This window comes from Neltuma alba, unplaced genomic scaffold, assembly GCF_004799145.2.
Source record: "Neltuma alba isolate B1F8T4 unplaced genomic scaffold, ASM479914v2 tig00011741_pilon, whole genome shotgun sequence".
NCBI lineage: Eukaryota > Viridiplantae > Streptophyta > Magnoliopsida > Fabales > Fabaceae > Neltuma > Neltuma alba.
Window position 1 is genome coordinate 290,031 of NW_021636369.1, and position 24,939 is coordinate 314,969.

At 30.9% G+C, this 24,939-nt stretch overlaps 1 protein-coding gene and 1 pseudogene across 1 annotated transcript; one reads left to right on the forward strand and one right to left on the reverse strand.

Annotated features, from left to right (window-relative positions):
- The first annotated feature begins 15,333 nt into the window (after positions 1–15,333).
- Positions 15,334–16,123, forward strand: LOC114717522 (transcription elongation factor TFIIS-like; annotated as a pseudogene).
- Positions 16,124–20,109: 3,986 nt separating this feature from the next.
- LOC114717523 (hydroquinone glucosyltransferase-like) lies at positions 20,110–22,923 on the reverse strand. The gene is made up of 3 exons (XM_028902682.1): positions 22,461–22,923; positions 21,220–21,725; positions 20,110–20,520 (listed from the first exon to the last, which is right to left on the reverse strand). Exons 1-3 carry the CDS (start codon positions 22,921–22,923, stop codon positions 20,110–20,112), a joined length of 1,380 nt encoding a protein of 459 aa, XP_028758515.1.
- Between the last annotated feature and the right edge of the window lie 2,016 nt (positions 22,924–24,939).

The window sequence follows — 24,939 nt, forward strand, 5'->3', positions numbered from 1 at the left end:
CTGGGTCTTTCCCGTGCCGACGAGTCATCCTAATAACAACAAATAGTAATTATTTATAAATAAAATAAAAGCAAAATTATTTATAAGCTACAACATAATAAATAAATAAAATAAAACATAAAATAAAAATTATTTATCAATAAATTACTATTTTTACCTGAAAACAAGGATCTGCAACTGAATCAGAACTCGAATATGCTTGTGGAGAAAATTCAGCAGAGCTTCGCTTCCAGAACGATTGAAGAAGTGAAAGTGGGGGTGGGGGTATATATAGACCGAGCATTTCTAGCGGTTCGGTCCAAAACCGCTAGAAATTTCTAGCGGTTTTGGACCGAACCGCTAGAAATTCCCAACGGTCACATGGGCCTCGGGAATTGCCAGAATTTCTAGCGGTTCGGTCCCAAACCGCTAGAAATTTCTAGCGGTTTCGGACTGAACCCCTAGAAATTTCTCAACTCCTCGGGCAATTAAAAATATTTCTAGCGGTTCATGCATCAACCGCTAGAAATTTTCAGTTTCTAGCGGTTTATTGGCCTGAACCGCTAGAAAATAAACGCTACAAATTTGGCGCCAAGTTCCCGCCAAAACCAGGGGAATTTTCTAGCTCTAAATTTCTAGCGGTTAGGTGGTAACCGCTAGAAATGTACGGGCAATGGTCAAACCGTCTGTAATTTGCAGCGGTTTTTCTAGAAACCGCTAGTAATGTTAGAATTTCTAGCGGTTTTGTTGAACCGCTAGAAATGTTCCGCTACTAATTCTACATTTTCTTGTAGTGCTAGAAATTTAAGGGCTAGAATAATGGAAGAAATGAGAGGACACAACTCTTAAAGTTATGCTAGTGTCGGGGTAAACGTACAAGTTCCAAAAGTTACAAGCATGTTTATGTAATTTTGGAAAATATGTTAGAAATTCCTAAAAATTATGGAATAATTATGGAAACTAGAGAAAATCCCCCTAGACAGCATATCATTTTCAAAAGGTACAATTTTCATGAGAAATAATTATTATGATTTTCCAGTCGATTTTGAAAGTTTGACTAATTAAGCAAAAATGGTCAAAATTAATTATGAAAAAATATTTCTGAGACTCAAAAAATTGAGAAAAAATAGGAATAATATACCTTGGGAATTATATGACAGTGTGTAAGTAGTGTTATTCTTAAATTATGAAAAATTATAAAGGAATTAAGGGCTAATTAAGCCAAATTGAGATCTTTTATTTAGAAAATTCTAAATAAACACTTTTAGGAAAAATAAAATTCTGAGAAAATTCACAAGATATCTTAAGGAAAATTATAAGAGATTATGGAGCTAAAAGGAGCCCCTTAAATGTTTAGAATTTTCTTAAATATCATCCTGCGTAAAGAACCCCTATGAAAAGGAAAATAGTTTCCTTCTTTACAGTTAATTGAAAATTGAGATGGTAACAAAAGAGAACATTTTGGGAAGAGAAAAATGATAAGAATGGGTTATGAATCTAACAAAAAATAATTGCAGTGGCCAAGATACTATAATTACATAATAAGAATTGTTTTCAGTGAAAATTATACAGTTAAAACTAAAAGTACTCTCTTGTCTTTTACTTGGCCCACATTGTGCCACTTGTCAAGCCATGAATAGAGAGGATTAAGATTCCACTTGTCAAGCCAAGGGTGGAGAGGATTTTGACTTTGGAAAATCATTTTCTTTTGGAATTAAGTGAAGAAGGAAAATTAGTGCAAGAAGGCATAGGGTTATGACACATCATCATTGTAATTAGCTTGATCTTGGAGGGCTAATGCAAAAGGCTTGGCTTATAAATAGACCCTTCTCCCTCTCACAAGACAACATTTTGAGCCAACACTAGGAAAACTCTTCCAATTTTATTTCTTGAAGAGCAATCAAGAGAAAGCTACCTACTTTGATCACCTAAGCTTGGATACAAGGTTAGTAGGATGTTCTATCTTGTTTCTTGCCTTGATTTCTTGGATTGGATGGTTGAAAAATGATGTTTTCCTTAGGGGAGGTGTTGGTTGAAATGTATAAGGGTTAGGGGAGGGAGGTTTTGATGTTAAACGTAGTTGAAACATATTGGATAAAGCTTGTTTCAAGTGGTATTGTGTTGAAATTTGAAATATTTCATGATAATTTTTTGTTGATGCTGTTCGGCCAACCCTGAATCTGTACCCTAGGATGTGATTTTAATAGTTTTGATGCTTCCATTGTGTTTAAAATGAAAAATTGTGTAGAGTAAACCTAAAGAACAAGTATTAAAAGCATTGAAATTAAAGTTAGAATTTTAAAGCTTTTAGGGCACCTTATTTGGCCAATACTGTTTAGGAAGGAAGGAGTTTTTTTTTTTTTAATGTATCCAAGCTCATATTTGGATTCTACATAAAAAATTATGTAGAATTGACCTAAGAGGATAATTTTTAGGTTAAAGAAAACAAAGCTCCAAAATTCAAAGAATAAGGGGTTAAGGGTTACTTAAGTGTTGTCATTAAGTCTTGTGTGGTCTAAATTGTAATGTGGTTGCCCCTTTTGTAATGTGATGTTTAGGCTTTGATATTTGTGAAGCCAAAGAATAATAGCAAAGACCAAGGAAGCAATTGGATCAAGATAGAAAAATTTAATTAACTTTAATGTTGATATTGTATTAGTTGTTGATGCATGGATGATTGCTATTATGTGGTTGAGCCATGATGAATGTTTATATGGCTGCTCCTTGTATGAATATGCCTTGGCTATTGCATGTTAGAGATTGCCTAATTATGAGAAAGAATTAGTTTCCTAATGATAGCAAATGTTGAAATGCTTGTGATAGTGCATGTTTGATGTTATGGTTGGTTTTATCTTACTATTGGAATTTGAATGAAATCTTATTCCTTTCAAATGCAATTCAATCTTTCTAGGGGTTGAACCGTCCAAGAAGAAGAAGATAATATCGAAAGAATGATGTATAATTTATGAAACCCCTTCACTTTTGACAATGTATATAAATGTATACATGGATGTTGTAACCCTTTTAAGCTGTTATCTTGGAGTTGTAATTTGACTATGTTACAGGATGTATTAAATCATGAAATTTGGTATGGTTATAGCTCAAGTCTTGAGCTTCAAATCAATAAGAATAACATTGAAATTGGATATCTGTACGATTTATGGTGATTTTTTAAAATTAAGGTTTTAAATCTGGAAAAAATATTTTTGACCAATGGAATAGTAGTATCTTCCGTGCAAATATCGCACTGTTTCACACCAAATTAAGTCCTAAGATTATTTTTTCATGAAATAGAATTCAAAGAACTTTCAGTAGGACTTGAAACCACTTTTTTTCAACTTTTTTAGAATTAAATATGAATTTTCAAAATTAGATAGAAATCCTGGAATTTCCAATGAACAGTGAACCCGTAAAGTAATGTCCTAATTACATTTTTCTTGAGATTAAGGGCATCCAAAGTGGTTTGAAATGATATTAAATGGACTCTAAGGTAATATAAAAGTAAGGTGTAACAAATGAAATTCTCAAAACTTCAATGGCATTAATTTATGAAACCAGTTGATGCTTACATGTCATCCTCAAACTTCCATGGTAACAATTTGGCCAACCTTTTAAAGCTTCATGGAGGGGAAAGACAGAAGGCATCTAAGCCGTGATTAATTAAAAAAACATTAACAAACTTCATTAGGAACTGCTTTCATATAGAATAATTACAATATATTAGGAAACTAAACAAAATAAGAGTGTGATTGTATGCATCTTTCAAAGTTCAAACGTTTGATGGCTTCCCTAATGGTCTCCCTATGACGTATTCACAATATATCAGCTTAACTCATGGGAAAAAGGCATATATAAGTTCTAATTAGATAATTCTTCAGCTTTCTATTTACTTTACGCAGAGTACTACTCAATTCTATCAATTAACATGTGAATCAATTTTTGTGCCATGTATGGTGAACTATTGCTTTCTTTTGAAAAGAATGAAAAATACATTGACTTTGCAGTTCATTGTAGAATTGAGCTCCTAATTATGAAAATGCACCTGTTACAACAATTAACCCTATTATTTTAAAGCAATATGTAAGGAAAATTATATTTGGCTGTATGTGATAGAAAATTAAAAAGTCAAACATCAACAAAGGAACAAAAGAGCATAACAAATGCTATGACTTACCATGTTGTCCACCACAGAGCATGCGACTTTTAGCAGGTTCAATACCATACTTCTGTATCAAGGAGGAAGCAAAGTAATGAGAATACAAATGCATTACGTAGTCACATTAGTGACAAGTTACCCTTTGTTTTCTAAGAAATGAATGTGCTGACATTTTATTAAGAACATGAAACAACTTAGCTAACCTTAATGTTAGGATTTTGTCCTTTCAAAAATTCTTCAATACTTGTTATTATGCCACCGGTACCTAGCCCTGCAACAAGTGCATCAATTTCCCTCTAGTGCTTTACCAAATCTCTAGGCTCGTAGTTTCATAATGTATATGAAATGATAAAATTTTTTAAATAGTGCTTTTCAAGCACCCATCAGATTATTATAGAATAAGTGCCTAGATACCTTGGGATTGAAATGATTTTCAAATACAACATATAGGTGTCGTGTGTCTTACCAAATATTTCTTCACCTTTTAATGTGGGCTTTACAAGGGATCTATCAACCTAATTTATAGATTAAAAAAGCTTCTATCTTCCCCCTTATATTCTTTCAATACATTATCTTCCTAGATTTAGACCCATGCTTGATAATAGTTTAGGAGTACTAAAGAAATTTATGCACTCATAATAGTTGAGACAATACTAAACCAAGGAGCAGAGTCTAGAAACACACGTACTATAATGCAGTTCTTCACTCAAGAGAGAGATAATTGATGCAATTGGATTAGCAAGGCTAAAAGCTAAGTAGGCATTATAAAATTTGATAGTAAACATTTGTAATTAGCTTTAGATAAAGGAACCTATTTTTCATATTTATGATAAAATTCTTTGAAGGGGACTGACATTTTCCCTCTGAAACCATGAACCACCACATTCCTCTTAATAGCTACAAGAAACAAAGAATGTCTATTAAGAGTCTAAGACTAACAATTACGCTATGAAATAGTATGCAAAGAGAGAACCTGCTTTCCACATTAAATGACATTAAAGTTATCTTTAAGAAAAACTATGGCAGCCAAAAATGAATATACACACACACGCACACGTACACACATGATAAATCAAACTATTAATTAAGTTTTGTGAGTTCTTCCACTACAAATAGAAGATACTTATTCAGCTTATGGTATAGTGTGAGATTGTTATCTACTGGCATATTGAAGTTTAGCTATGCCTATGAAATCTGCATTATGAAAATGAAATGTAAACTAACTAATATAAAAATATAAAAAGTATTTATAAAATCTCAACCCTAACATTCAAACCCACGATTTCACTCAATAATCAATGCCATTCATCTCTTTAGTCCTCACTGACATAATCATCCTCTTTGGCCCAAAGCAAAATAGCAGATAGTGACACACACGCGCACAAGAGCACACACGCGTAACATCCTAGATTTTAGACCTAGAAGTATCAGAATTATTGTGAAATTGGCAGGCTACCATACCCTCTTTGGTAGGAGTTCCAAAAAGTTTTTGAAAGGATGAGAGGATTTCCAAAGACTAAATCACAAAGTAAAATTTTTTAGAACTGCAAGACAGGCAAGTTAGAAACTCTGATGAAGCCTCAAGGACTCGAGTATGGCAATTGGAAATGATCAAGGGCTAAAGGTTGTAACAAGAACCTTAGTGAGATGATTCCTGAGGCAAAACCCGAGCAGGGACCTAATCATAAATTTGGAAAGATTTGAGCCAGAAAAGGCAGTGATAGGAAAGTACACTAAAAAATTCTAGAAAAAATTCAAAACATTATTAAAAAAATTAGGAAATGAAGTTTTGAGGCCTATATGGGGATAAAAATAACAAAAACACCCCTAAAGCAAATTAATGAAATTTCAAGCGTTTTTGCTAATTATGAATATTAGCCAAAATTGAATTATTTAAAATACAAGGAGGCCTCAGATAATTGGAGAAAAATGGGAGTAACGAGGAATTATCCCAAGTCTTAAAAATAATTTCGTTCCCAAAAAATGAAGAGATTACCTTTAACAGAAGTTAAAGCTTATTTACATAATATTCAAGAGCAGTCAAAATAAACCGTCGAAGGGTTGACTTATGACTTGAGAAAAATCAGAGAAATTTCCTATGATGAAAATATAGTATTGATACCTTCTTTCTACTGTCCATGACTAGACAGATTCTCAAAATCATGGACCGGTAGAAAGAATTCAATCAAGTTTACTCCAAAATAAATATTATTAAATGTTCTAGTGAAAGAAGAAGGGGAGAAGAGCACCATTCTTTTTTTATGCATGTTATATAATGTCATATGAGGTTAATTGTAAAGGAAAAAGAGGGTGTCAGAACATGTCCTAGTATTACCTAATAAGTCAAGTCCCAAAAAAGTACTCGATACGGTGTAAATTTGTAAAATCGGTGGAGGAATAGGCAAGGTGAGAGGGAGCATGAATTTCTCCCTATTTTCCTCCCTATTTTAAGGCAAATTTGATAAAGGGATGTAGGATGGAATTGTAGAAGTTGTTAACGGGCATGCTTGGAAGAATAGAATTATGTAATAACATATCATTCTTTCTTCACATATGGAATAAGTGGCATGTGATGTGTCCCATGAGGTGGCATTCCTAGTGAATGAGAAGGACATCTTAGATGGTTTAGGTAGCAAGAATCAAGAAGGAATGAGATTTGATGCAAAACAAGTGTCATAGGGTAAAAGTAAATAGTGAAATTAAAGGATTACCATAAGGTAACTTTAGCTTGCATTATAAATACTCCTTTCCCCTCCCACATGGCCAAGATTTTTGACCAAAAAAAGGAAAGAGAGGGGGAAAGGCTGAAAATATGAAGGGAGAAAGGAAAGAAGGAGATCAAGACAAACCATGTAAGATCAAGTTCTAACACAAGGTAAGAGCATGGCTTTTTATGTAGTTTATTTTGCTATTTGTCTTGTTGAGCTTAGCTATATTTTTAATGAATTTTGAAATCTTAAAAGCTTAGGTTGAGATGCTTTTCAATTATGTTTAAACCATGAAAAATATTGATTGAAGTTCAATTAAGGATTAAAGGCTAGAAGAGAACAAAAATCAAGTGGCTTTGTGATGAAAATTGAATGAATCCAACTTTCCTTAATTTTAGGTGAATTTCGGCTAGACCTAGGGTTCATGACAGGGTTTTATTTTGATGATTTTGATACTTTCAATGTGTTTAAAATAAAAAAAATTATGTGGGGTACAAGTGAGAAAACAACTTTTGTACAAGTGACAAAGCAAGTTTGGAAGTATTGGAATTAAAAACAAAATTTTTGCCCTATATGTTTTGGCCAAAGTTAGTTCTAGGGAAGGAGTTAGATTTTGATTATTTTGAGCTTGAAAGTGAATTATACATGCAAAATTATGTGGGAATAGCATATGAAATAAATTTTAAAAAGATTAGAAATAAAGCTCAAAAGTTAAGGTTAAACTATGTTCAAGAAAGAGTTAAGGATCGAATGTGTTTGATGTCATAGCTCTACTAAGCATATGCCATTATGTGTTGATATGTTTAGGGCCACAAGACATCAAGAAAGAGGAATAGCAAAGGTTAAACAAGTAACCTCAAGGTTGGTAGCAACAGAGCGACAAAGAAGACAAGAGGAAACTTAAAGCTACAAGATAGTGAACTTACCCTTATTGTGTGCTTGGTATGTATGCTTTAGTGTTGATGTTGCTTGATGATGATTTAGATTATGAAAGATTAAATGTTGCTCTATTTCTTGTATATTCTATGGCCATGTTTGAGTGAAACATTAAGCATTCAAGCATGTCATTTTATAAGCATGAAAGCATATAACTAAGCATGTCATCCACCAAGCATTAGAATTGCATACATGTGAGTAATTGTTTGCTATTGAGATTCTCCTAAATCTCACCCTCCCTTAAGCAATGCTAATAGGTGATAATAAGCAAGCAAAAAGATGCATGAATTGGAAGTAGGGAAAAGAGGAAAAGAATTGAGGAAACATATTATATTACATTATATAATTTTTATGTCAATGTATGATATGAATATGCTACTAATGTTATGTAATGATAAATAATGTTGATGGCATGTAAGACTGAATATGGTGATGTATGGGAATTAATTATGTTATGATAGAATGATTATGAAATAAGAAATAAATGAATATAAATTATTAATACAAGTAAGGGGGATAAGTTATCCCTAAATGAGCCATGAATTAGTGACAGAATGAAAGTGAGGCAAATGATGAAATTTTCCTAATAATTTTGACCAAATGCTTTTTAGTATTTTTTAGCTCCGAAAATTCGACCCTCTACTCAAATAGTTCCCTTTTATTATAGAGAAATTTCCTAACTTTTTCAGATCAAAACTCAACCTATAGATACTTCTTTTTAGATTTCTCAAAACAACCTCTTTTCGATGTAACTCAATTTTGAATATTTTTAAAGCCAACTTCTTCACTTTTAAAGGTTGGAAATAATTTTATAATCTTCTATAGATTCCACACCAAATTTTTTCTAATTATCTAAGGCCTTCATATAATTAAGATAATTAATTTTGGCTAATTTTTTTCCCTCAATTAGCAAAAATTCCCATAATTGAATAAAATTTTGGAAATTTTTAAGAATTTCAGACACACCTTACAAAAATGTCCTTACTGGACCAAAACTTTTCAAATTTAAGTTTAGCCCCTACTAGAATTTCATCTCAAAAGTTGTCTCATCTATATCTCTATTATCCTATTTGCCCCTTAGTCAATTCTAAATTTCTCTTTTAGTAGTTGAAAATGTGAGATGTGACATAAATCGTTAAATTTTACTTGTTCATTCACACCTAAACAATGGCATTTGAGATTGTGAATTTCTTTGTGTTGCTTGTAAATTGCTTAATTTGGCATAAATGGCTGAATTTTTGTTATAAATAGCTGAATTTTACTTGTTTATTAACACCTAAACTCTTGTATTCAGGATTACAAATTTCTTTATATTTCTAGTAAACCACCGAATTTGAGTTGTAAATTACTGAATTTCATTTATTCATTCATATCTAAACACGTATATGGGGTTGTGAATTCCCTCATTTTTGTGATAAATCACTATATTTGAGTTGTAAATTGTCAAACTTTTGTTGTAAATTGATAAATTTTATTTTTTTATACATATCTAAGCACTTGTATTTAGGTTTATGAATTCTCTTATATTTTGGGTAAATCGCCAAACTTTTGTTGTAAATCGCCTAATTAATTTCACTTGTTTAGTCACATCTAAATATATTTTGGATTGTAAATTCCCTTAAGTTTCTTGCAAGTACTAAATTTGGGTTGTAAATTGTCAAATTTCGATTGTTCATTCTTACTTAAACACTTGCATTTGTTTTGTTACATATTTTTTTTTCTTTGCATTATATAAATAAGTGGATTGGTTAGCTTGATAGTCACATTAAGTGCCAAGGGGTTATAGGTTCAAACCCCGTGGTCACCTTATTTAAGAAAAATACTTTAGTGACTAGAGCTTTGGCGACTGGCCTTTAGAACAGTGGTATCTTTGTCTTATCACCCTTAAACTTTAATTCCATTTTGGTCTAAGGGGGTGCAGTTAAATTTTTTAATGTAGTGATGGCTATTGGATATCAATTGTCTACTGTGGGATTTAAAATTTTCCCTTTTTTTTAATAGAATCCAACTTCTTTTTTTCCATTATCCACATATTTATCCTTGTGTCACTTGTGGATATACTTAGAGCTGTTAAAATGAGCCAAGCCCATTGGGTCAACCCGTTTAAGCTTTTTTAAGTGAAGGGTCAGATTTTTATTTTAAGAGGCTCAAAAGAAAATTAAGTTTAAAACGGTTAGCCCTCTAAGCTTAGAACTAAAAAAGGCCAGCCCTGTTCAACACTCCTTTTTTTTAAATTATTATCAAGATATTTTATATAATTATGGACTAGCCTTTTATGGACAAGTTTGAACTAAAAAATTATTTAGAAGAACCAATACTTAAGCTAGATAATTAAAAAGAATTAGATGTCTTGAATTAGTGGAAGAATAATTAAGATCAATTTCTAATTCTTTCAAGGATACCAACTGATATTCTTGGCATTTTAATTACTACAGTAGCTAGTAAATTTTCCTTTACTATCGGTTTACATGTCTTAACAAAATATAGAAATTTTTTTATTTTAACAAATATTGAGACTCTCATTTGTACTCATAACTGTTGCATAGTTTTACTTTAGATAAGTGTTATGAAAACAAAAACCTTGATATTTTTATAACTAAAGAAGAACCCATTTATAGTAAATAACAATTAAATATTGTTCATCTTGATGATGGTGATGAAGATAAAGATAATAATCACGCTAATGTTGTTAACATTTAACTACTTGCTTTTATCTTTCTATTTTTCCTATTTTATTTGGTCTTTGGGGTTCTTTTTTTTTTTTTTTTGAGTTTGGATAATAGTTCATTTGTGTTTGATGTTTCTTTTGTACATCATTAATTTATTTTACTAATATTATAATTAGAATATAAAATTTTCAAAGTTTTCTTTTTTTTATTTCAAAATAATTAAAAAGAATTTAAATTTAAAAAAAATAAAAGTACAACCCTTTCAGACTATGAGCCAGCATATCTGAAAGCCGAGCTTTAATAATATAATAATTTTAAAGTATATGGGCTTTAAAAAACTGGTTTTTTTAGGCCTAGTCCTTTAAGGGCTAGCCCTTATTAATGGCTCTAGATATACTCTCTATTTTGTCTTTCACACTCCCATATCTAGTCATTTTTTAGTTTTCCAATAGTCTTCATTACAACCATCAGGGATTAGATCTAACAGAAAGGGCTAATCCCTCACAATATGATGAACCAAGGTTTGAATTCCTGTTGGGAGAGATACCCACATTTAATGCCCGATAGTGGCTCGAATATGATTGCCACTAATAGAAAGATACTTATGCGCAGCCCAAAAAAAAAAGTCTTCATTACAGTCTATATATCTCTCACCTCCTTTTTTTTTTTTTAATGCTATTGCCTCTCATCTTGTATTAGTTCTTTAGGTTGATTTAAAGAACAATTGTTCTCTGCAAGTTTTTATTTTTTATTTAGTTTTCGAATACAATTTTTACAATAATTGTCCGAACCTAGTTTCTTGTTTTTTTAAAAAGTTTATTTTAAAAAATAATTTTATAAAACTTTTCTAAAAACATAAATATAGAAAACAGAAACATTCAATATCTAATTTTCCCTTTATTTTTTATATTTCCTGTTTTAAAAGATATTATTTAACAAAGTGATGCAGTTAGATATTTTCAATTAAAGAATTTGTCATAAATATTAAATAATTTTAAATATAATATAAGTTGTGAATTTTATCTAATGTCTTTTTATTAGTGCTGAAGTATTTTGTCACTTTTTTTCTCAGGAATACTATGCAATTAGAAATTGCGTAACTCTATTCTTATGAGATGTGCTTGTATGTTTTTATAATTAATCAGATAATGAATTCAATATTATTATTTAGGGCTATTATAATTTAACTGATGTTTTCTTTCTTTAATAATAGCATTTAAATTCATTTTCATACCAAAATACTACTATTTATTAGCATATCTAAACCTTCAGCTAAAAAGAAAACTATTCAATAACTTTTTATATAATCCAAATACCAGTCCGTTTTATATTTGAAATACTATACGTAAATAATAAACATTTTAAATGAATCATTGGATGATTGGTTAACTTATCTTGCTTTTGACATACCTTAATTTTTTTTGGCCGGCTTTTTGATACACTTTAATAAAGTATAAATAAAATTGTCTAATTAAATTGAAAGTTATCATTAAGAGTTTATAATTAACCTTATTTATTTCGTACCTTCTGCTAAATAAGAAATTGAGTAAGGTTCTATTGGATCAAATTCAAATTGAATTAAAAATGATATACCTTCTCGAATAATAAGGGACAAATGGATTGATTAATTAAGTATAATTTCTTGTTCTTATTAACGATCATAGCTAGATCAATATGTAAGATAATTTAAAAAGAAATGAAAAGTCAATAATTTAAATATATGAATCAAGATATATAAATCATTGACTCTTTGCCAGAACAAATCAGCAATCAAGTTTATTTATAAATAACCTATATGTTTAGATCTTTTCAATCTACTCTAACTCACCATCAATTTTGAAAGCTGATTGTTTTTAGTGAGTTACCCTGTATTAAAGATTTTATATATTTATGAAAAAAAGATTTGATATTAAAGATTTGATGTGGGTTACGTGAAATCTCATAATATCTATAATAATGTAATTTTTTTTAGCATCTACTGAGTTTAAATTTGGATCGTATATTGGTAGTAAAAAAAAAAAAGGATTGTATACATTGTATAATTATAGCACAAAATACGTTTATCTTTTCGATACTGCCAATCAATTTTTATTTTTTTAATCTAAAATATTATAATTGTATTTATTCAATTCCTTGACTTATCCAAGGAAAATAAAAAATTATTTTGTTCAATAATATAACTTATTATTGTTATTATTTTTTAATTAGTTAGGTAATTTATTTAATTTATATCATTTATTAGATGTTTGGGTATAATTTAAAAACTATGTACTGCATATTAAAATATTTATCATTCAAATTTATTAATTATTTAAACTTCATTCAAGTTGAAATGAAAGTTTTTCCATAATGTATTACGAATATTATGAATCCAAAATTTGAGGTAAATTCACAAGGCTAACTCAATATTCACTACCAAAAAAAAGGGTATTAGTAACTGAATTTAGTGAAGAAATTTTATTCTGTCACTAATCCCTCACAAATTTTGTCATTAAAATTAGTGACGGAATTTAGTGACAAAAAATTTCCGTCGCTAAATTAGTGAAGACTTAGTGACAAATTTTATTCCATCACTAACTTAGAGACAGATATTCTGTCACTAAATTCTGTCACAAATCCGTCGTTAATTTTGTTTTAAATGATTAGTGATAGAAATTAGTGACGGAAAAATTTCATCACTAATTTCCATTACCAGTCTGTCACTAACTCTTATTTTGTGATGAAAATCCTGTCACTAATTTTTCATCACAATTCCGTTACTAATCCGTTGCAAAAAAATATAGTATAAATATATAATAATTATTTTTTAAATTTATTATTAAAATAAAAATATAATATATTATATAAAAATTAAAACATACAAATATTATAAAAGAAAATAAAAATAAAAATATATAATATGCTTATTATTTTGTTAAATATTTGAATAAAAATATAAATTATTAGAAATTTTTTACTAAAATATAAAAATTAAATTCAAATAAATAATAATATATTAAATTATATAATATATATATTAAATTATGTATATAATATTTATTATATATATTTGTATTTTTTATTAGAAATATTATATATATTAATTTTTGTAAAAAAATTTCGTAGGTACTTCTTAGCTCAACTAGCAAAGGCTTAAGCACGTGCGCAAGAGGTCTCAGGTTTGAACCAACATTTCTTCACAAATTGAGCCAATTTGTAACATGGCGATGACGTGGACAAAGCAATAACGTGGCGGCTCATAATGATGAACGCGTGGCGATGACATGGACGAGGTGATGACGTGGTGGCTCCTAACGATGGATACGTGGCGATGACGTGGACACTATGATGACATGATTGCATGGGAGAGAGGAATAGTTGAGGTGACATCCAATGATGGACACGTGGCGATGACATGGACGAATAGATGACGTGGCAATATAGGAAGAGAGAGAAGTTGGTGAGGTGGTAGTCATTGATGACGTCGCGGCTCATAGTGATAGACACGTGGCGATGATGTGGTATTTTAAATTTACAAAATAAAAAAATTTAGTAATGGATTAATGACAAAAAAATTTCTGTCGCTAATTTCGATTAGTGACAGAAATTCCATCACTAAATTCCGCCACTAATTTGACTTTTTTTTTGTAGTGATTATAATGGAGAGACCCGGTCGACATACTTTTTAGTCATGCCATCCAACCTCTTTTAGTTTTAGGGTTGCCATCACAGCTGTCCTTTTAGTTAGAGATGCTACGATCCTTCGATTAAGAGTTACTTCAGTTCCAAAGTTTCTAAATTTTAGGGTGTGTTTGGTATCACGGCCAGGACTCCCAAACGGACTTCTTCACCGGAAAAGCTGAGAAAAGCAACTTTTTCTTTAAAATTCATGTTTGGATTGAACGTGGAGGCAAATGAACTTATGCCTAAAAGCCACTTTTTTCCCAAAAGCTCAAATTCATGGCTTTTAGCTTCTCCAAGCACAATTGAATAGGTGGGGCCCATGAGTGAGGGAGGAGAGAGAATGTTTTATGCATGATGTGTATTTTTTAAAAAAAATTTTTTAGCCCAGCCATTTTTTAATGTTAAAGAAATTATTTTTTGAATAATAAAACCATTTTTTAAAAATAAATTTTTTATTTTTTATTATTTTCTATCATATTTATAAAATCTATGGAAAACTGAGAAAAATGTTGTATTAAAAATTTAATTAGTAAGAAGTAATTGATAAATTTTTATATACTAAGTGTAAATATTATAGATATAGAATGCTTGTATTATGATTTAAATGCTTTTCACTAGTTATATTTTTAATAGGAGGACTTTTTCCCAATTTTTCCTAAAATTTAAATATATTATTTTATTTTTAATTATTCTTAAAAATAACTATTTTTATTTTTATAATTTTAATTTTAATTAAATATGTATCATTCAATAAAATTTATGTCCTTTTTAGTTATTTTACATCTAAACTTACTTTTACATTTATCATCCAAACAAGTTTCAGCTTTTCAAACTGACTTTTTTACAAAACTCAATCCAAATATAAATCACATTACACTATCTGACTTTTACTCAATCTCACTTCTATAAAAGTCAGATTGAAAAAAAGTTACTTCTGCCACCGCTATCCCAAAGACACCCTAACTCAGTTCGTTGCTTTTCCTTGTTCGGTCTCAATTCTATGATGGAGAAAGAATTGATCTGATTGCAGGAAGCAATAAAGAAAGCTGCTGACATGGCAGTAACCTCAACAGCCAACAAAGTTGATGAAAATCGATGCCTTGATGCGTTCAGGCTGCTCAAGAAATTTTCTATCAATTATTAAATCCTGATATCAACCCAGGTGGGTAAACATCCAAGAGTTCTAACAAAGCATCCCAGGAAGAAGATTAGGGATTTTGCTATGGAGGTGGTGGAGATATGGAAAGCCATGATCATCAAGGAGATAAGCAAAATTAAGAAAGAAAAGGTTCATCAGAAGGTTCGGAATACTTTTGTGATTAAGCCTAAGGATCCGAAGGCTATTATGGACGTTCCTAAGGCTGAGAAAATTAATAATAATATTGAAACATCAACCTCCGAAGCCAAAACTGTTTCCAATGTCAAAAGCTCCAAAACTGTTTCTGCAGAAAACACAGGCAAGGACGAGAAGAAGAAGCAAATTTCTGAAATACTTAAGAAGACATCCTCAAACCCCTTGCTCCTTCAAAACAGAAAACTGTGATTAAATCTGGAGATGCCACGCGAGACAAAATAAGGGAAATTCTTCAAGAGGCGTTCTCTAGGGTTTCAAGGGAGGCTGATGAAGTAGCCATGGATAAAGTTAAAGCATTAGGATTTCTGTTGTGGTGAAGTCTATACTATTTCAAAAGTGGGGTTTATTTTATGGGGCTCAAAAGATCAAGTATAAGTCCTTGTTATTTAACCTCAAGATTTCCAAGAACCCAGATTTTTGAAGAGTCTTGCTCGGAGAATTGGCGCCGGAACGGCTTGTCGACATCAGAATGTACAGAAGACATGGCTAGCGATAGAAGGAAGAAGGAGAATGAGAAGATCAAAAGCAAAGCTTTTTTCCGAGTGTGAGCATGGACAGAAACCAAAAGCCACAACTGATTAATTCGTGTGTGAAAAGTGTAGGAAAAGAGAGACCACCTTTTACCAGATGCAGACTCGTAGCGCTGATGAACCTATGACCACTTATGTCACATGCGTTTCATGCAATCACCATTGGGAGTTCTGTTAGTCTAGCTAGTTTTTATCTCCAATACAATATACCCTCTCTTTAGAGGGCTATCGTTATATATACATATGATTTGTTATTATAAATTTTGAACAGATTATGAAATTGTGAACCCTATCAAGTTTGTTTTGTAGATGGACTTGTTTAGTTAATTTTTTTAATACAAATATATGTCCATTTCAAACTATCTGTTGCATATATGTTTGAAGTTATGACTTATATGAGTGTGTATTCGGCTATTTACGTATGTAGAATATAATATTGCCTTATAATTTTCAAATATCTCTTGGCATAATGGTTAATAAACTTCTTTAGGAAACCTTGGATAGAGGCATCAAATACTAGATTTTTTGTGAATAATTAATGGTCTGTCACTGCCCTGGACATGCTAGTTTAAAAAAAAAAAAAAATTCCAACCACTGGCTGCTCCAACAGCAACACAACCCATTATGTTTGGATGAAGCTTCAATTCGATAGGTTTCTTGTCTTATTTTTAATGAATGACGATTATGTATATTGCACTTTAATTTTTAATCTCAATAATGATACCTGAGAGTACATAAAACTGGAACAAATTTCAGTGCTTATGGGAGCGATGAGCACCATAATAGGTAAAATCTACACCATTCAAATATAATTTTAATTGTCTAGATTTAAAATTTGTAACTAATGATTTTAAATAAAAATTATTTTTTTGAAAAACTTAAAGTTAAGAGATTACATTTATTTTGGGTTATGTGCCTATTAAAGAAAAATATTTTTCAAACAACACAAAAATATAGAAATTTAAATTTTGCCCATCCATATTAAATTTGAATGTTTGGGATTTAATGAATAGGTTAAAAAATATGTTAAATTAGTTATTTGTAATAAATAGGTACTGTCTTTCCTAAAATACTTATCCTAACTATGTAAATTAGCTAGAACTATTATTTAATGAACTTTTTTGTAACACCCCATCTAAAAATTTGCATACTTAGCGTCCCACCAATACTCACAAGAGTTCAGGTATTTTTTTTCCAATGACACCTGCTCAACTCAAAAACCAAAAGTATTCAAAATAATAAAGAACACAGCCCTTAAAGCTTACTCTTTTGGCGTTTTCCCTTGATTCCTATTAAAATATTTGCCTAAAAAGGTTTCAAGAAAAGTGGGGTGGGCACTAACGTCTCAGTAACTCAGAGTTTTGCCATGCACATGTAAACTTTCATACACAAGCAATCATTATTTGGTCTATATACAATTACTAAAATACTTAAAAACATATAATCATCAACAAGCAATATAATTAAAGTTCATGATAATCATATGTATAATATGTATATATGCAATGGGTGCTTCTTCCCTTATTGCTCCTTCCAACCTTATTCTGCTGACTAAAATTATAGGCTTATCTATGATCTGACCCACACACTAGGTTGACCAAAGCTACTCTAGTACTTGAGATGTACCCGGCTAAAAGTACAGAGCCCAAGCCTAGACTATGGCTTCCTTTTTGAACTACAAAGCAGGAGGTGACACAGTCTCACATCCCTTCTCTACAAACTTGGTCAGGCAAGTATTAAGGAATGGGGCCCTAAAAAGGCCAACCATTGGGTGCACAGTGGTGGCAAACCACGTGGTTACAACATATCACATAAGTCAGCATCATAAACCCCTGTGTTGCCCAATCACTAGTGCATGTCATGCATACGATTATGAAGTAATTCTAGCACATACAAGCATGCTTGAAAGAAATAAAAGACCATAAAATTTCCACAACAATAATCATCATATAGAAAAATTGCTTAAAAGAGATTAAAGTAACTCAGCAAATAATACAATCATAACCCTTTACCTTTTCACAACCTCAGTGATATACTTGTATCAATTAAGCAAATCGAGTTTTATATATTAAAAATTTACATATATTTAATCATGACAAACAAGCTTGTACACACAAAGAAAAAACCGAGTTACCTGTTATCATTTAGCTTGCAGGAAGTCAAATACCAAAATCAAGAAATAAAAGCTTTCAATAATAGTCTACAAAAAAAAAGCATACGTGGAAGAAAAAATATTAATTTAAAATCTCAATTCTACTTAAAATTATCTTATAGCTACCCTAAAGTTATTCAATAGCTATTCTAGAGTACACAAAATGAATATTTATTAAGTTTTCATCATTAAAATGTCATAAGTCTTTATTTTTAATTAAATTTATATTAATACATACTTATAATTTACTAAATATGAGTGACGAGAAGTTGATATTCATTAGTTCTAAAAACATATAGCAGGATGATATATATAAAAGAAGTAAGCAATCAATGTGATCATTTCAACATAAGAAGTTATGATTGGAAATATATACACACAAAGCCCCACCGTATTTCGAGGTATTCCCATGATAAGCTTTGATAATGTTGAGAATAAAAAGGCTATATAAATATACAGTCCAAAAATTTAATGATGGCCAAGAAACTCAATTTTATAAATACAAGAACTCGAATAAATATTTGAAATAGTGGATTTTCTTTTTGAATTTGTGAACAAGAGGACGAAAGAATTATGAAAAGCATAAGTAGATATAGGGCTGTGATGACAGAAAGTTAAGAAGAAGTATGTTGAATCTATATCTCTATGTATAGAGAAAGTTTGAACGAATACTACTAGTGCTGCACTTAGAATGCAAAGGAGGAAAAATTCTTAGATAAATTGATCTAAGTATACCTTGAGGCTGACAATATCTATTTGATAAAGAGATGAGGAAATAGCTTGTGGCCGGCCAATAACATTTGGCAAAAAGGAGAAAAGTGTCAACCGTGTTATTTGTAATTGATGAATAGAAAAGTAATGCTCAGCGGAGGAAACAAGAGAAATTAGAGAGAAAGGATGAGGTTGCGTGAGAACAAATGGGGAGGAGCCAAGAGAAATAGCTTTAGGTTTAGATTTTTATTTGATTATTATAAGATATATTTATTTGTATAGACAATAGAATCTAAATAATTTATTTCAAATGTTATTCACATATTAAAATCTGATTATTTTAGATATATATAACAACTCAATAATTCTAAAAATTAACCCCACTCTTTTAAATTAGTTATTACTTACCGTAATATTACTTAGTATCTCAGCTACTCCATAATATATCTACATAATAATCTTACCTGTTATAATATTACGGCTCACAAAATAATATATACACATCCTCACTCATATGTATTAATAGTTATATACGTATCTACATATGTGTATCTCTAAAATGTTTTTTTTTATTAGGTGAGATATTTCAGTTTATATTTGTTTACACTGTTTTAATATTTCCTTAATCTATACAAATCAATTTCCAAAATATAAAACATTTTTTTCCTATAAGTCATTTATTAATATTATTTAAGTATATACTCTAGGTCACCATACTCTATGATGAGTTCAAAAAAACAGGATGTTACGCTTTTAACTACTACAAGACTATTTTTAAAAAATAGATAAACATGAGAGATAAAATGAATTGATATCTTATATTTAGGAGCAAATTAAATATCAAACTACCTCTTATATTAAGGACTAGAAATAATATAGTTTTTAATGATATGAGAATTACAACATGTTGGGATTATGGTATACATTGTATGTAGGAAACTCCTCCCGTGCATCGTATAGGGAGTCAATGATAATTGATTTGATATAAAATGTAAGGGATGAAGCTACAAAACACACCCAAAAACAAACTTAGAAGTCAATAGAAGCAATATTTGGTTGGTTAAGAAAATTAGATTATTAATATATAAATTTGGGCCATCTTTAATTATTATACCAGACAACAGGAAAGGAAAACAGAAAAAGAAAAAAGGCAAAACCCACGTAGATAAGTGAGTCCCAGATTTATCTTTCTCTTGCTTAACTGTAAAAATTCTATATAAATTAACATAAACACTGAAAACCAGTAGTAGTCTATTTGTTCATAAAACTCTTGCATTTGAGAGCAAACTCAGAAAAAGTCTTAGTGGATGATCCATATTCTTGAAGCGCTTGAGAAGCAGCGAGTTTGAGATCATTCATTCTTTGGCGAAATGCTTCACTTTGTTCACCTTCAATTAAACTCTTCACAAGCTTAGCGATTTCTTGCCTTCCCACAATGCCTTGATCGTTATATTTTGGCCTCAAAGCCACCTGGAGACCATCACTTACCAGAGCGGCATTTAGTTTCTGCTCAGCAAAAAGTGGCCACGCTATGAGTGGCACCCCATTAACTACACTCTCTACGATTGAATTCCATCCACAATGGCATAGAAAACCACCCGTCGCCACATGGCTAAGCACTTGTACCTGAAAGCAGGTTAGAGAGAGAGAGAGAGAGATTTCCTGATCAACAAGTTATAAGTATATTATATTAATAAACAAGTATTTTGTTTGTAGTCTGTTTTACTTTTATTGTTCTAGAATAGACTCTTTTTGTTAGCGTAGAATACTTGTATATTAATAAAATTCAACAATAAAATAAAAATTCAGAACAACAAAATTTAATGTTTAGAACAAATTTGAATACCCGGCCCCAACTATTATTATCATAAGAATAAGCCCTGAAGGGGAGCATGTGGTGGGGGCCTTTTGCCGACTAATTTTTTTTTTCCGGCCAAATTTTCGGTTTTATTTCTGTCCTTCGGTGTCCCTATTTTGTTATAAATTTATAATTACTATATTCCTCTCTTACAAATGAAAGGGAAAATTGGTAAAAAAATTTCTGATTGAAAATTTAATTGGTAAAAATGACCTGAATTTAAACAAGTGTAACTATGATCTGTTAGTATAATATATTTTTCGTTGTGTGCAAGATATCAATAATGATGTGCAATAATTATCAATACGGAAGTTATTTGCATACAACAGAAATTATGTTGCACATAGTGGAATATATGTTGCACTCCTCAAATTCAGGTCTTTTTAGCTAATTAAACTTTCAAATAGGAATTTTTTCATACCAATTTTCTCCAAATGAAATCTATTTAATAAAATCTATTTTTATCCCCAAAAGGAAAAGCTCATAAATCATAATTGACGTACCTGAGGTGCCCAAAAAGGAACAACCAAGCCTTGCTTTTGTGTCCGCTCTAAGAAGCCACGTGGCAAAAAATGCAAAGGGTCTTTATTCTCAACGCAAACATCAGCAACAGCCCCAAACTTACTTGGAGGCTTATAAACCCATAAGAAATTCTGACCACTCAGCTCAAGTCCCATTGCCAGCTCATCCAATTGCTCATGGGAGAGGGTCCCACTACTTCCAAAGCATGCATAAACCACGGAGTTGGGTGGCTTCGTGTCCAGCCATTTCAGACATTCATGAGTGGATGATTCAACATTTTGAGTAATGGGCCCAATTGGATACACAGTTGGGCCTGGCCTTTCTCTCAAGGCCCGTATAGGCCCAGGCTCTAATTCTGAGAAGGTGTTGACTAAGACCCCATCTGCTAGGTGGAATCGTTGACCAGCTTGAAGAAAAATCTGGTACTCTTGGTTGGTTCGATCTTGAAGCGAGTCTGGGAGATCGCTGCCATGAACAGGGACACAACCTGAAATTTGCAAATTTTGGTCACTACTTATTATGAGATTTTAAAGGCTTTGTTTATTTAGATGAAAAAGGATTGTTATGAAGGAGAAAAGAAAATAGCGACAGTTATAATAGGTGGGTGATCTGTATATAAATAAACAAATAAATAAATCCATTTGTTTTTTTTAAATTAAAGCAAAATGATATTAAGTAAAAATAAAAGTTCAAAATACAATCCATTTGTTTTATTTCTGCTATATATAAAATATAAAATTTATAGTAGCTTGTATTATTTATATTCACTGTATAAGACTCATTATTGATTCTATATATTTAATATGCTCACAGTTGCCAAAAAAATATTTTAATGACTTGTGAGTTTTTTGAGTGGGAAAAATCATTCTTCATGTGTAGTGTGTACAAACAATTTTATTACAAAAGACAAGTTAGTAATTTGTGAAAATTTACGTGGGAAATGTCAGCTTTGTATTAATAAATAATAAATGAATTCCATTAAAAAAAATAGATGAATAATAAATGAATATGTGTGTCCTTAGTAAATAAGTGCATTCAAGGGAATAATATCAATTTTCTAGCAAAACGTATTATTTTTTACCTCTTGTCAAGTAATTTATGATAGTGTATATTAGTATGCTTTTTTACAATTCACATGCGTAATCTAATATGAAATCATAATCTAATTTCTCAATTGAATCCTAATTGAAGTTAGAATTAACAAATTTGCAACAACACTGACCTGGAATCTTTATGGGTTCTGCTAGATCTCTGAACTCACGAGAAATTGCCTTATCCAACTCTGAAGAATACAAGCAGAGCGAAAGCATCATGGCTGTGGAAGGGAAATACACAAACGACAAGACATTTCGATCCTTCACAAATTCCACAACCTGATCTAACAAAGCATCCACAAGGACAGCACCAAACGGTGCCGTTTCATTCACAAACTTGTTTAGCTCTTCATAAATGTTAGGCAAAGAACGATACATGCTGATCTGAATAAGAGTTGCTGGGTTAGTCTCCTGTGACGCCAAGTCGTTCAAGCTTGGAGGAGGAAGAAAAATGTACTGAATGCTTGAATTTGTAGGGAGGGCTTCTAGAAGGGTTTTCTGGGCATTTCCATGGGATTCTACTGTGGGGATGATGACCGTACAGTGAAAGTGTGGATGAAGATGAAGGAGTCGTTTGCAGAATTCGACCATGGAGAGTAAATGGCTATATATTGGAACTGGAACCAAGGCTACGTGAGTTTTCTTATTGGCCTCCATGAAAATATGAGGAAGGATTAATCACTTAGCTTAACTAGCTCAAGTAAAAAGGCTCTATGGGAAGTGTAACATGTAGGTTGGCTTTTTATACAGAAGACTGCCAAGAGGTTACGTTTTTTTTCTTCTCAACTATTTAATCCTATTCATGAAACTCCACATAAATGAGAAAAACTAGTTATTGAAACAACTTTAAATTGTGTCATAAATTCTCGTATGTTTTTTTTTTTTGAAACAATCGAAGAGAAGCAGTTTGGGTTGATTCAATAACGAATCATGATTTGTATGTGCAGATTATAAACTCACATATTTTTTTAAAAATTTTATTAAAATTATATTAATATATTGACATTTCCTTATTTTCAAAACACATATAGATTTCTTTTGAAAAAATAAATTAGAGAATATACAGGTATTTCTTAAGATAGAATTTTGTAAAATTACATAAACTGTGTTCTACCAAAAGGGAAAAAAAACATAGAGTGATAGGCCTTATAGCTCAAGAAATTAAAACCATAGATGCACACGAATATATTTTAATGTATAATCTAAAATGCCATATATCAACATAAATAAGTTTTTTTAAAGAAAAAAATAGGGATATATTTTGTTTTAAGCAAAAGATGATGGAATAAAAGAGACCCTTAAGCTGGAGTTATTGACAACATATGAAACCCTCATGCCATGAAAGAAGCAATTATGTAACTTCTCGATAAGTAGCAATAATAAACAACAGAAATTAATCTTTCTCCCACGTTTAAATGTAAAAAATGTATGGGGGAGTTATGTAACTTTTTACAAGAAATTAAGAATAATAACTGCATATAAGTAGGTTCCATATATATATATATATATATATATATTTCATAGAGTTTGATAATAACGTAAACTGAATAAATGTATGGGGGAGTTATGTAACTTTTTATAAGAAATTAAGAATAATAACTCCATATAAGTAGGTTCCATAGATACACACACACACACATATATTTCATAGAGTTTGATAATAATGTAAATTGAATAAATGATTTATAGCTTGTAATTTAATTATCTTTACTTTTGAAGAAAATCATACAATACATCAGTAAAGAATAAAACTTAAGTCAAGTTGTTTATATTCTTTAAGTGAAATTCCCCTATGACACTTGTTATTTTGCTGTTATTAATTGTTAAAATATGCATGCGCTCTTATGAATTTACCTATAAACACTTATAAATTTTTGGATAAGCTCTGATAATATAAATTAAAATTTATAAATTTTCATATGGATATTTGTTATTTTATTATTGTTAGTTGTTAAAATATGTACTTGCACTTGTAAATTCACCATTGAACTTATAAGTAATTTGGCCTAAGTTTTGCTTATTAGCAAAAAGATAACAAGTTAAAACACTAAACAAAGACTAGCGTAGACCTTCTGCTAGATAAAATTAATGAGATAAGCATGCATGCCCAATGAATTAGAAAGATATCAAGCAAGAGAAACAAATGAGAGTAGTATAGACAAAAGAAAATCATGCTATAATACATAACATAAACAATGTAATATTTATTTGGGAAAACTACTTCCCTAGTCCTTATAGTTTTCCCTTGGATTAGGTCCTTACATTTTTTTCCTCTTATTTTACAGAATCCTTTGAGTTTACTCCGTTAATCCAGTTAGTCCCTTATTTTTCCAACTGTTAAATAGGAAGTAATAATGTTAAAATTTTTGTTAAATAGTTGTGAGGTGGCAAATAGCTGGCAATGATTTGTTAAGATAGATCATGACCCAGCATCAAAGTACACCAGTGAACTGACCCTACGGTCTGGTTTACTGGGTAAATTGGCTCTTAATCAGGTGGGTTGTCGGTTGTTTCCCTAGCCTCTTCCCCACCCTTACTGGTCACCGAAGAAGCCTGTGCTCTGCCTTTGCTCATGGAAGGCTGAAGACGGGAAGGCAAGGAGAAGAG